At 46.5% G+C, this 12,194-nt stretch overlaps 1 protein-coding gene across 1 annotated transcript in view; it reads left to right on the forward strand.

The window, feature by feature from the left end:
• Positions 1-12,194, forward strand: part of NECAB3 (N-terminal EF-hand calcium binding protein 3) — a 159,108-nt gene that overhangs the window by 40,424 nt on the left and 106,490 nt on the right. The window contains exon 2 of the mRNA XM_053250058.1: positions 11,784-11,808. Coding sequence (XP_053106033.1) covers positions 11,784-11,808 — 25 coding nt within the window. The remainder of the gene's footprint in view (positions 1-11,783; positions 11,809-12,194) is intronic.

A 12,194-nucleotide genomic window follows, 5' to 3' on the forward strand; every position in this document is an offset into this window, starting at 1 on the left:
CCAAGTCCTGCATAAGTTGGAAGAATGTTAACTTCAGTCCTATGTAACATGGTGTTTCCATTTTTTGTGGTTACAACTTCATTAAAATCCAGTTTGGCACTAAAGCACCAACCAGCTACAAGTGTAAGAAATTCCATGTGGACATACTGGCTATCTGGAAAAAATAAAAGAGCCAGAATGTAATGGATTCTTTGGCTGAATTCAGACAGGGCAGCCTACCCATGGTTGCTCCCTCAGGGAAGCTAGGGCTGTCACCACCCCCACCACTGTAGCCGCCCCCTCCATGAGTGGTGGGGAGAAAAGGGGTGCCTGGGGCCACCGCCAAGTGGCAGGTGAGAGTTCCACCCCTGGAAGAGTGCCACTGGCCACCTGCTGGCAATATAATTTTTTTTTACTGTCATTCTTGAAGAAGTCTCCCAAAAATTAGCGGGCGGGGGAAGGAAAAAGAAGGAAACTGAAATAAATTTTCATGGGACCAATTGAAAATTTTCAAAAGCACACCATGCATGCACAGATAGGAAAGATGAGGGTCAGTGTCCCACCTCTTCTTGAAATCCATTGGACAAAAGGGGCCAGGGAAGGACCGGGGAGAAAGCAGTATGAACAGTGCATGGAAAAAAATGGCAAGGAACATAGAGGAACCCCATTAACACAAATGTGAACAGCCCCCAGGTTTCTCAGAATCATCTTTACTGTGAGGCTAATATATGCCCTCATATATTAGCTTTACTTTACCCCACTTAATCCTGTGGTAAAGCCCGCCGTCTGGGAACGTCCATGGTTAAAAAAACCCAACAGTTGTGTGAATCCAGTCTTATGCTTACCTGACCTCTGCTGTGGCAAATAATGCTCTCTCAACTGAAGTATAAGCTTCTAAATTGGGGGCACTGGATATGTAGCATCCTGCCATAGAGCAACAGGATGTTAGACAAGATGACTTTCAGACCCTCTTCACTTTTCCCCTTCAGCTCTGTAGCTCTGTTGTTGTCAGTGAATTCCAGAGAGAGGTAGCTATGGGTTATTTTGTTGCAGGAAACAATGACAAAGTGACATTTTAAAGACTAACAATTTTATGGTGGTATAAATTTTGAAAGACCAGTTTGTCAGATGCATTGAGTGTTATCCTCAGTTTGCAGGAATATACAGTATGCATGATTACACAGAGAGAAAAACGAGGTAAACTGTGGGGGCTGAAGGCCATGATGTGTCTCTAACAGGACCTAGTAACATCAGCTCTGCTATCAGGGGCTTATCCACCTGCTTGCCCTCTGCTGTTACATATACCATCTCCTGCCAACAATACCTCTTTTCTCTCTGCATAAGACAAACAAGTCTCAGTTCCCAGGAGAATAAAGGACACAAATCTGACATGAAAAGGGGCAAAGCTCAGAAATCAGTGGAATAACACATCAGTCTCCCGACTCCCAGGACACTTTGCAGCTAAGCTCAGAGTCACCACACTTCCTTGAAAAACTTCAAAGGGTGAAATCGGCAATCTCGACTTTAACCAAAAATCCCATTCTCTTTACTTTGGACTTCATTGAAACTCCCAATATTTTCCCCTACAGCAAGTGTAACATGAGCATAATAGAGCCAGAAAAAATTATCTCCAGTGACTGTTGTGAATGGGTTATTTATTCTGCTCTTCCCTTGTAGGTATTTGGGCTCTATATAGAAATGTCACAGAGGACACAGCCAATGCTACCCCTTGCATTTTATGGCCTCCCCACTGCCCCAGATGTATATCAATCAATCAATAGCTTTATTTCTGGCTTTGGCAGAAATAACATACCGTAGAAACTATGAAATTAACGGCTATGACATAGGGACATAGGAAGCTGCCTTATACTGAGTCAGACCATTGGTCCATCTAGCTCAGTATTGTCTACACAGACTGGCAGCAGCTTCTCCAAGACTGGAGGCAGGAGTCTCTCTCAGCCCTATCTTGGAGAAGCCAGAGAGGGAACTTGGAAGCTTCTGCATGCAAGCATAACATTAGAAGCAAGAAATTTCTTCTATGCCAAGAAACTGCGAAAACAGTAACTATAGAGTTAGATGACATAAAAACTATAACATTGCTATAAGACTAAAATCTATGCAAATCAGTATAAAAATAAAAATGAAAAACTGTAAAAGGCTATAAAAACAGTAACTAAAAACTATAATAGAAGAAATAATATATTAGAACGATACACTATGCTGTCTAAAAACTGAAAAGATAAGCTGAGAGTAAAAAGCTATAAGGCTGAGTAACTGAATATAAGGCAACAGTACAGGTATGACCTGTGTCGGGCCTGATTAACTCTTGCTGGTGGTCAGATCCCGATGAATGTTGCACACTGTTGTGCAGCGGTTGGCAACATTATGTGTTCTGAAAGGGTTACAGGCAGAGAGTAGTAAGGAGACGTAGAATTGACCTGTGTTGCCTGGCAACCTGGTAAGTAGTGAGAGAATAAAGGTATTGTGAATGTCTCTGTAAAATAGGCAATGAAGAAGGACATGCTTGTTGGTTTCAACTTGCTCGGAGTCACATGGGCACTGACATTCTGAGAAGGGGATCTTCCTATATCTTCCATCTAATACAGCCAAAGGGAGGGCACCACAGCAAGGCAAGGTGAAGGACCTTCTGTGGTTAGGGGCTTCTAGCTGCTTAAGATACACAGCAGATGTTGCTATGTGTCTTAGACTATCAGTGATAAGGAATTTCAGGACCTTGCCTAAGTCAGTTTGGTGCCATTATGCACCATTTAAAGGGTGTTCTGGCTTGCTGATAACCCATGGAAAGTAAGTGAGAAGGGGAGAGTGAAGATATTTTTGCCAACAGATATTTTCACCTACTGATATGGACTAGTAGCCATCCTGCAGCATTGGGGCGAGGGTGGGGGCTAGACCCATTGGAAAGTATCTTAGCCAGTAATTGAGTATGGTCAGCCATACTCTGGCCTCCACTTTCACCAGGCCTTCCTTCAGTCATAGACTGATGTTAGACACACAGTAGGGTAGGGTAATTGAAATACTGCTCTTAGGAATTTGGACTGGGCAAGCTCCAGGGGGGCGAAGTTGGAAAAGGGGCTCAGCTGAGCACCATAGAGGAGATGCGCCAGCAAATTATCTTCAAATGGTTTAAGGGCTACAGGTATGTAATGGCCACCTCTTGTTCAAAATAATTTTAGGATGACAGCAGCACTCCTCTGGGCATTTTGGGCAACATGGCTGCCATGAGCCTTCTTTGTACAAAGGCATGAAAGACCACCCCCAGGTATCTGAAGCATGAGACCTGCTGGTGACAGGGGCATGACTATAATAGGGCAAGGGGACACAGTTGTCTAAGGGCCCACTGCTTCCCCCCCTCCCCTGCTGAGGCAAGGCACATGACTGACTCCCTCAGCTGCACACCCGCCCGGCTTCCTTCAGTTGTATTCATCCTCTGAAATAGGAATGTAGGAATGTGCACCGGACCGGTCCGGGGCCATTGCAGAGGCCTCCGAACCAGTCTGGATTGGGGCCGGGCTGGCATGTAGCTTTAAGGGTGGGAGGGTAGTACTCACCCCTCCCGCCACTTTTCCCCCACTTAAATGGGTTAGATGCTTTTGTAATTCCTGCACTTGTTTGCTAAAATTCTCTAGGATTGAATTAGATTATTTCTGCTGAAAGCAGGTAGAGGCAGATGTGCTGAAAGTGTTCTGAGGTAAGTTGTTCTGTTATTGCTTTGTCCAAATGGGTGGGCCATTTGATGCAACAGGCTCTTCCCACTGGCAAAATGTGGGGCTGGTATAGAGCCTTAGTGTAGGGCTACTGGTCCAAGGGTTTTAGGAATACGGTAGTTGGAAAGTGGTCACTGTCAAATTGGGGAATAACCTCAAATTTGACTTGTGAATTGAAGCAGATTTCCAGAGACAGTTACGTAGTCAGCGACACTCATTTTGGTCCTGGCCCAAAAGGTAAATTCAGCAGCATGATCATTTTCGAAGGAGCCATTTAGGATGCAGAGATTAAGTCTGTTAACCCTTTGGGCAAGGCAAAAGCCTGCATAGTTTGATTTCTTGTCCTTCAAGTGGTGGATGAGGGGGAGTATATCTGCTTCAGGACTGGGTGGGTAGCACTCATGGCATGCATATAGAGTGTCATCGGCAGGGCCTAATCTGGCCTTAAAGTTGCTTCCTACCATTATGTGCACATAGGGGAAGGAAGAGAGAAGATCTGTTCGTTATCTTTCCAGTTCCCCGACCTAGGATTTCCATTGGAGCAGGAGTAGATAGATGTTGATTACTAACAGGGTACAGTGTCTGGAGTGAATTGCCACAGCCAAACCATGTTGCTTAAATGGGGGAAGTCTTACTGATGTTGCCCACAGTGTGGTGGAGACTAAAACTCCCAGTCCTCTTTTAGGCCTGCCTCATCCTGCGCTGGCTTCTGCTCCTATGAGTGTGAGCTGAAGCTGTTGAGTGCTAGGTCTTTGGGTGTCCAAGTTTCCTGCACCATTATGATGAATCTGGAGATGTAATCTATGAAGGAGACAACCCTGCAGCTGGAATGCCAACCTGCCACGTTCCAGGACAGAAGGGAGACATTATGCTGGTCTTTTGTATGTCAGTCTGTAGTTTTATTGGTGCAGGCAGTGCAGAGATTCCCAGTGGGGTATCCTGAGGAGTGGTGAGTTGGGTGCTGGAGCCATGAAGTCAGAAGAAGTAATCTCTTGGGTGGTTTCTGATACAGTTGGCTCCAATGGTACTCCAGCGATTGCATTGGGCAGCTGTTGCTCTTGTGGCAATAAGAGTGGTGTTGGGCATGCATCCCCTTTCCTTAGTATTGCTGCAAGTTCAGTAGGAGGAGTTTCGGATACCTGTGACTCCAGTAGACCCCTGGGGGGTTGCATGTGGTGACTGCAGTCCTTGAGGTGGTGCAGATGATGTAGGGTCCCTTCCTTTGGGGTTGCTATATTGGTATAATCTACCTGGGGCTCTTTAGCATCAGAGGAAAGTATGCATAGAAGTGTTATGGGCAGGGGCAGGGTGAGCTCAGGGATATCCTCACTCCTTGAGTTGGCTGACATTGCTGCTGGCGGGGTACGTTGATGTTGGCTTTACTGTCATTGACCTCAGAGTCAGTCAGAGAAATGAATGGATAATTTCCTCCTTGGTTTGAGTGGAATTACAGCCTTACTTGGATCGGTGCCCAGAAAGAGTTTCCAGAAGCCTTGTAGGGAGGAGGAGGCTTTAACATCTGCTTCCCAGAGACAGTGGCTGCCCAGTGGTGAGAGCCTGAGTGGTTGCTGACTGCTGTTGTCAGCTTGCCAGACTGGGTGCCCCCTAGCTTGTGGGGTTGTGGCTGCACTGCAGGTGAGTCTCTGTGGGATTGGGGCCAGAGGGGGTGAATCAGCAGTATTACAGAAATTGGTCGGGGGAGGTTGGTGGCCCAGTCTGGTCCCAGCTTCTCCCTCCAGGGTACTCTGTTGAGGAGCAAGTGCAGGGATGTGGGCGGGGAGGTGGAGTGGCTGTGGTTTAAAAGAATAACCTCTCCCTGACCAGGGACCCTGTGGAAGTGTCTGACCATATTGAATGTGTGTACCTATGTTTGGGGACCGGGGATAGACTGAGACTTCTGTTGGTGTACTGATTGCCCTGCTGCCAAATGGAGTCACTAACTGAGCTGATGGACTTGGTCTCGGGTTTGGCGTTGGAGTCTCCCAGGCTTGTGGTGCTGGGGCACTTCAATGTCCACTATGGGACCGATTTGTCTGGGGCAGCTCAGGAGTTCATTGCAGCCATGACAACTATGGGCCTATCCCAAAGGGTCTTGGGACTGATGTACATTGTAGGTCTTTCACTCTGATCAGGGTGGTGTTCCGTGGGTGGGGACTCCTGTGATTTCCCCATTGTCATGGACGGACCACCATCTGGTTACGGTTGGACTCACAGTCACACCCCACCTTCGCAGGGGTGAGGGGCCTATTAGAATGGCCTGCCCAAAAAGGTTATTGGATCCAATCCAAGAAGCCTTGGAGGGATTTAATGTTGGCTCTGCCGGTGATCCTGTTGATGCCCTGGTGTACAACTGGAACAGCAAGCTCACCAAAGCAGTAGACATGATAGCACCTAAGCGTCCTCTCCGACCTGCTTCAGAACTGGCCCCTTGGTATTCAGAAGAACTATGGGGGTTGAAGCAGTGAGGTAGACGACTGGAGTGTAAGTGGAGGAAGACTTGACTCAAATCTGACAGACTACAACATAGAGCACATTTGAAGATCTATGCTCAGGAAATATGAGCAGCAAAGAAGCAATTCTTTTTGGCCCGTATTGCATCTGCAAGTTCACGTCTGGCGGAGTTGGCCAGGGTTGTGAGAGGGCTAGTCAGTGCCCCTCCTCCCTTGAATCAGAATTTGGAACCATCTATTTCCTCCTGTGATGTGTTTAATGAGTTTTGTGTGTGGATAAAATCTCTCACGTTTGGGCCGACTTGGATTTAGACCCCACAATTACTACAGTGTCTGAATCGGAGGTGTCCAGCGACTCCTCTTAAGTGATTAGGCTGGATCAGTTTCAGTTTGTGACTCATGAGGATGTGGACAAGCAGGCCTATCACCTGTTCTCTTGACCCTTGCCCGACGTGGCTAATACTATCTGGCAGGGAGGTTGTTGTAGAAGGCCTGGTAGAGATCATAAATGCTTCTCTGAGGGAGGGCAGGATGCCTCCTTGTCTTAAGGAGACAATTATTAGACCATTTCTGAAGAAGCCTCTCCTGGATTCCTCAGAGTTGAACAACTATAGCAGGGGCGTAACTACTATTAGGCAAGGGGCGGCGGCTGCCTGGGGGCCCCCACGCCTCGAGGGGCCCCCCAGAGGCAAGTCACATGACTATATATTGTGAAGTGTGTGTGTGTTTATCAGCAAGGGGCCCATTTTAAAATTTTGTCTCTGGGCCCACTCCAGCCTTGTTACGCCCCTGAACTATAGGCCGGTCTTCAACCTTCCGTGGCTGGGCAAGGTAATTGAGAGGGTGGTGGCCTCCCTACTCCAGGCAGTCTTGGATGAAACTGATTATCTAGACCCCTTTCAGACCAACTTTCGGATGGGCTATGGGGTGGAGATTGCCTTGGTCGGCCTGATGGATGATCTCCAATTGGGACTTGACAGAGGAAGTGTGACTTTGTTGGTCCTTTTGGACCTCTCGGCAGCTTTTTATAGCAAAGAACATCTTCTTTGCTATAAACCACACCGCCCATTGAGATCATCTGGAGAGGTTCGTCTGCAGTTGCCACTGGCTCGTCTGGTGGCTACTCGGGGATGAGCCTTCTCCATTGCTGCCCCGAGGCTTTGGAACTTACTTCCTGCTGAAATAAGAGCCTCCCCATCTCTCACAACTTTTAAAAGGGCAGTCAAGACACATTTGTTCACCCAGGCATTTAATTAGATACTGTTTTAATTGTGTTTTAATAGTTTTAACTTTTTAATTTTTAATTGTTGAAATGTTTTAATCTTTTATTGGCTGTTTTTATTGTTTTGTAAACCACCCAGAGACTTCCATTTGGGGCAGTATAGAAATATATTAAATAAATAAATAAATAAATAATAAGAAGCTCCTGAGGTTGTACTCCTAGGAATCGGTTGGGATAATAGCAGCTGCACTATTGTAGCCCTCTAATGTGGCCTGGGGGAAGTGGCATGCATGTCACTGTCACTGTCTATGAGTTCAGAGTGAGTGAGAGAAGAGGGATATCAATGGCTGTGCTTGTTCTTGGACAGCTGTGAGTAGTTTCTTCAGTTCTGCAAGATCTAAACCTATGGACCCTTATGGACCTATGATCTTCACTCTCTCCAGACCATAAAGGGTTAAACTATTGAGATTGCTGGATTGATTGATTGATTGAAGGCTGTTTGCAAGTTGTTTACTAAAGCTGGAGCTTGCTTCTTTGGAAACGTTATCTGCAAGGTCATTTCCGGTGGGAACAGTTTTGCTCCTAACTTTCCTTGCTAGAAATGACCATATTATACAAACCTTGAATACTCCGGTCGTTCTTATGTTGTAAATATGGAGAAGATGCCCCCCATCTCTGTGAGCTTGAGGGTGGGGTTAGGAAAGGTGAGCAATCTAATTTTATTACTTGACCAAACAGGTTGTTACAATAATATAACACGAAAAAGCATAATACAATTGAAATAAAGTCTATCCATGTAAGTGTGTCTAGGACTTTATGCTTCCACAGGGATGGTTCAAGGTATTGTGGTGCCTGAGCTGAAATGCCAAACATTTTCTTGCCCCATTCTGCTAGTGGGGCCCATCTCATTCAAAACTAGCCCTTGCAAATTTTGAAAGAGCAGTGTGGAGAGGAGTGGGGAGGACAGTGGTAGCACCAGAAGAAGAAAAATATGGAAGCGGGACACAGGAGCAAAGTGCATTTCTGGGTGGATTTGCTGTGTCCCATACGTTAGTGTTGGTATCCTAAGAACCACATTGTAGAACTGGAAAAGCTGCAGAAGAGGGCAGCCAAGATGATCAGGGGCCTGGAGCACCTTCCTTATGATGCAAGTCTACAGCATCTGGGACTTTTTAGTCTGGAAAAGAGGCGACTATGGTGGGACATGATAGGAGTGTATAAATTATGCATGGAGTGGATATAGAGTGCTTTTTCTCCCACTCTCAGAACACTAGAACCAGGGGTCATCCCATGAAACTGATGGCCAGGAGATTTAAGACCGATAAAAGGAAGTACTTTTTCACACACTGCATAATTAATCTATGGAATTCTCTGCCACAGGATGTGGTGATGGCCACCAGCTTGGATGGCTTTTCAAGGGACTTAGAAAAGAAGTCCATGGAGGACAGGTCTATCAATGTCTACTAGTCTGGTGGCAATAGGCCTCCTCCAGCCTCAGAGGCAAAATGCAGGGGAGCAACAGCAAGAGAGAGGCCATGCCCTCACCTCTTGCCTGTGGACTTCTCAGAGGCATTTGGTGGGCCACTGTGTGAAACAGGATGCTAGACTAGATCGGCCTTGGGCCTGATCCAGCAGGGCTGTTCTATGTTCTTAGGTTCTTATGTTAGATTTTTGAAGCAGAAATAATTTTTTTTTCCAAATTAACACTCTCATCCTGAACATATTTTCACTAAAATAAATTCTGTTGAGTTCATAAATGGGGGGCAAGTGGGAGAAATTATTTTTCTGGGGGACCCTTGCCCCCTTTGTCAGGCCTCTGGAGCTGCGCTTGTGGCAAGGTTGCTTGCAGCTTCTTCTTTAGTCCTCGTGCTTCTAGCAAAGCCTGCAAGGGTCAGATTGGTCCCCAAGAGCCCAGGAGCATAGGGAGGCTGGTGGTGGCCTGTGTGCAGCCACCACTGTGCCCCCCTAGCCACGCCTCCACATCTGACATCCGGCTGGCCATGCCCCCACATCTGTATTGGCAGTGAGACCAGGAGTGGGTCTCCCTGCCTTTAAGGCCATGCCTTTAAGAGTCAATCTGGCCATGCTGCCAACACCGTGCAGGCCAATTTTGGTTCCAAATGGGGGCCACGCAGCCCCGTTTGGGACCGAAATACCCCCCCACACACATGTCAGATGCAGGGGGCGTGTCTGGGGCTGTGCTCATGGCCCCTGATTGGTGATGGCCCAGGTTCTTTGAACCCATTCACCCAGTGGTGGCTCCACCCCTGCAAGAGCCCTCCACAGGACTGTGAGGATGGGGGCATCTTGCCACCTCACTGCAGCCCCAATAAGCTGCTGCCTGAGGTGACTGCCTCACCTTGCCTCATGAAAGGGCTGCTCCTGTGCATCTGACAACCAAAGCTTCAGTCCACAAAAAGTGCTACAGGGCTTTTTTTGTTCTTAAAGTTATCAATATACATGCACACACACACGGCCCCGGGGCAGTTAACAAGATAAAACAATAACAATCAATAAAAAGATAAAAACAGAACAAAATGTAGCTAAACATTTAAAAAGAGCAGGGACAGCTCATGTATGCTTTTTTTTTGCAGCCAGATCTAAGGGTGACTAGCCTATTGCCAACTAAGTGACTGACTCTTCATGTGTACTATAAACTGAGATCTCACATTGCTGTAAAGCTCTTGAATATCCTAAGTGCAATCTCCAAGCCTGGAGATGCCACTACAAACAGGGAGGCTCCTGGGAGCTGGACAGAATAAGCACAGCTGGCAACAAACCCAAGCCCATCGCTCTTGTTTTGGGCTGTGTTGTTGCTCTTGTAGGACAAAGTGCCCCGCACTGGAATGCCCCTGTTTCAGGAGAAACATACTATAGGAAAGTTCGTCATCAAAACTGCTCCTGACACAGTGCAGATACTGATGTTGAGATGATGATGATGATGATGATGATGATGATGATGATGATGATGAATTCGATTTCTATACCGCCCTTCCAAAAATGGCTCAGGGCGGTTTACAAAGAGAAATAACAAACAAATAAATAAGATGGCTCCCTGTCCCCAAAGGGCTCACATTCTAAAAAGAAACATAAGACACACACCAGCAACAGTCACTGGAAGTACTGTGCTGAGGGTGGATAGAGATGACACCTGTAATTATGGCCTGCAGTGCAGATTGCAGGGGTGATTTATCTAGGCAAGATAACATGAATTGCAATAGGAAACTGAACTGTGATGTGGAGCTGACACACTGAAGTGTGTTCATGTTTTATTTTGAAATAGAAATCAGGGATGTGAGCTGGCCCAGTTCAGCTGGTCTAAGTTCAAACCAGACCATCCCCGGTTCTAAGAACCAGTTCATGGGCCAGTTCGGGGATACTTGTAAAGGGGAATCCTTGAGGATTCCTAAAGGGGGCATACCTAATCCCTATCCTAAAGGCACTGGGGGTGGCAGCGAGAGAAAAGGGCCTTTTAGTACATTTAGCAGAGGCAGCAAGGCAGTGGTGGAGACATCAGTGACAGTGGTGGTGGGGGCTCCTCCAAGCCTCCCGCCGGACTCCTGAATGACAGCCCGGGCTGGCTGTGGCCTGATTCGGGCCTCAGCACATGTGCAGAGGCCCAAACCAGGCTGCAGCTGGTCCGGGCTGTCATCCAGGAGGCTGGTGGGGGCTTGGAGGAGCCCCTGCACCTCACCCCACCACCTCAGATGTCTCCACCACTGCTTTGCCACCTCCGCTAAAAGTGCAGAGGCCCCTTTCCCTCACCACAGCCCCTGGCACCCTTAGGATAGGGATTAGGGATGCTCCCTGGCAGTCAATGAATCTGCACATTTGTGCTAACACAGACAGCAGAGGGAATGTTTACACTTCTCTTATTTGGGGACTGGACCCATTCATAGGATGCTTCAACCCATGGTGTCCTCCCCATCTGTCCAGGTGGTTTATAGGGACAATTGCAAGACCAGCATTGAATATACAAGCTGCATGAAATATACCAGTTGCACAAATGGATTCCACTGTGGGAATGCTCCAGTGGAAGAGGTATCTGCCTCTTCCAAATAAACCTTCCTCATTCCCTCATATGTGCTGTAATGACAAATCAGGATTGCATGAAACTGCTATCTGGAGATATTCCTAGCTAATATTCCCCAAACGAGATTGGACTTCAGTGACACCCTTGCTTAGCTAGTTTATTGTGTAGCCGGTTGTGATTGTGAGCCCTTAGGGGACAGGGATCCATCTTTCTTACTTACTTCCAAATATTTGTAGTAGTAGCCATTATAATATTATCCTATAATTCCATCCCATTTATTCTGTATGTTTTGCTTCAAACATACACATATACGAAAGGAGAATTTACCCACCAGGGTTTCCTCAATACTGTACAATCTTTTTTTTCCTTTTCAGATTTTTCGACGAGCCGACAAGAACGGTGAGTCATTTTGCCCCTCTTTTGTGTTTTATTCATGTATTTTCTTTAAAATAATAAAAAAATGTTATTGATTTACAAAATACCTACCCTGTCTTTCAGTGTAAAATGGCCTTGTGGAAGCTTACAATGATAAAATCCATTGGCATAGAATAATACAATGAATACAATTCTAACCAACAAGACAAACCAAACCAATAGATAAGAACATAACACAACTAGCAGATAAGAGGCCATTAAAAGACCCTATATTCCATTAACAGCTTGAGGGGTCAGAATGAAGTTATTGACACTGAAATTATAAGAGTTAATGCCAGGTGAGTGAACATGCCGGGGAAGGAAGTTCCAAATAAATTGCTGCCACCACAGAAAAGGCCTTCCTCTGGTAG

This window comes from Hemicordylus capensis, chromosome 4, assembly GCF_027244095.1.
Source record: "Hemicordylus capensis ecotype Gifberg chromosome 4, rHemCap1.1.pri, whole genome shotgun sequence".
NCBI lineage: Eukaryota > Metazoa > Chordata > Lepidosauria > Squamata > Cordylidae > Hemicordylus > Hemicordylus capensis.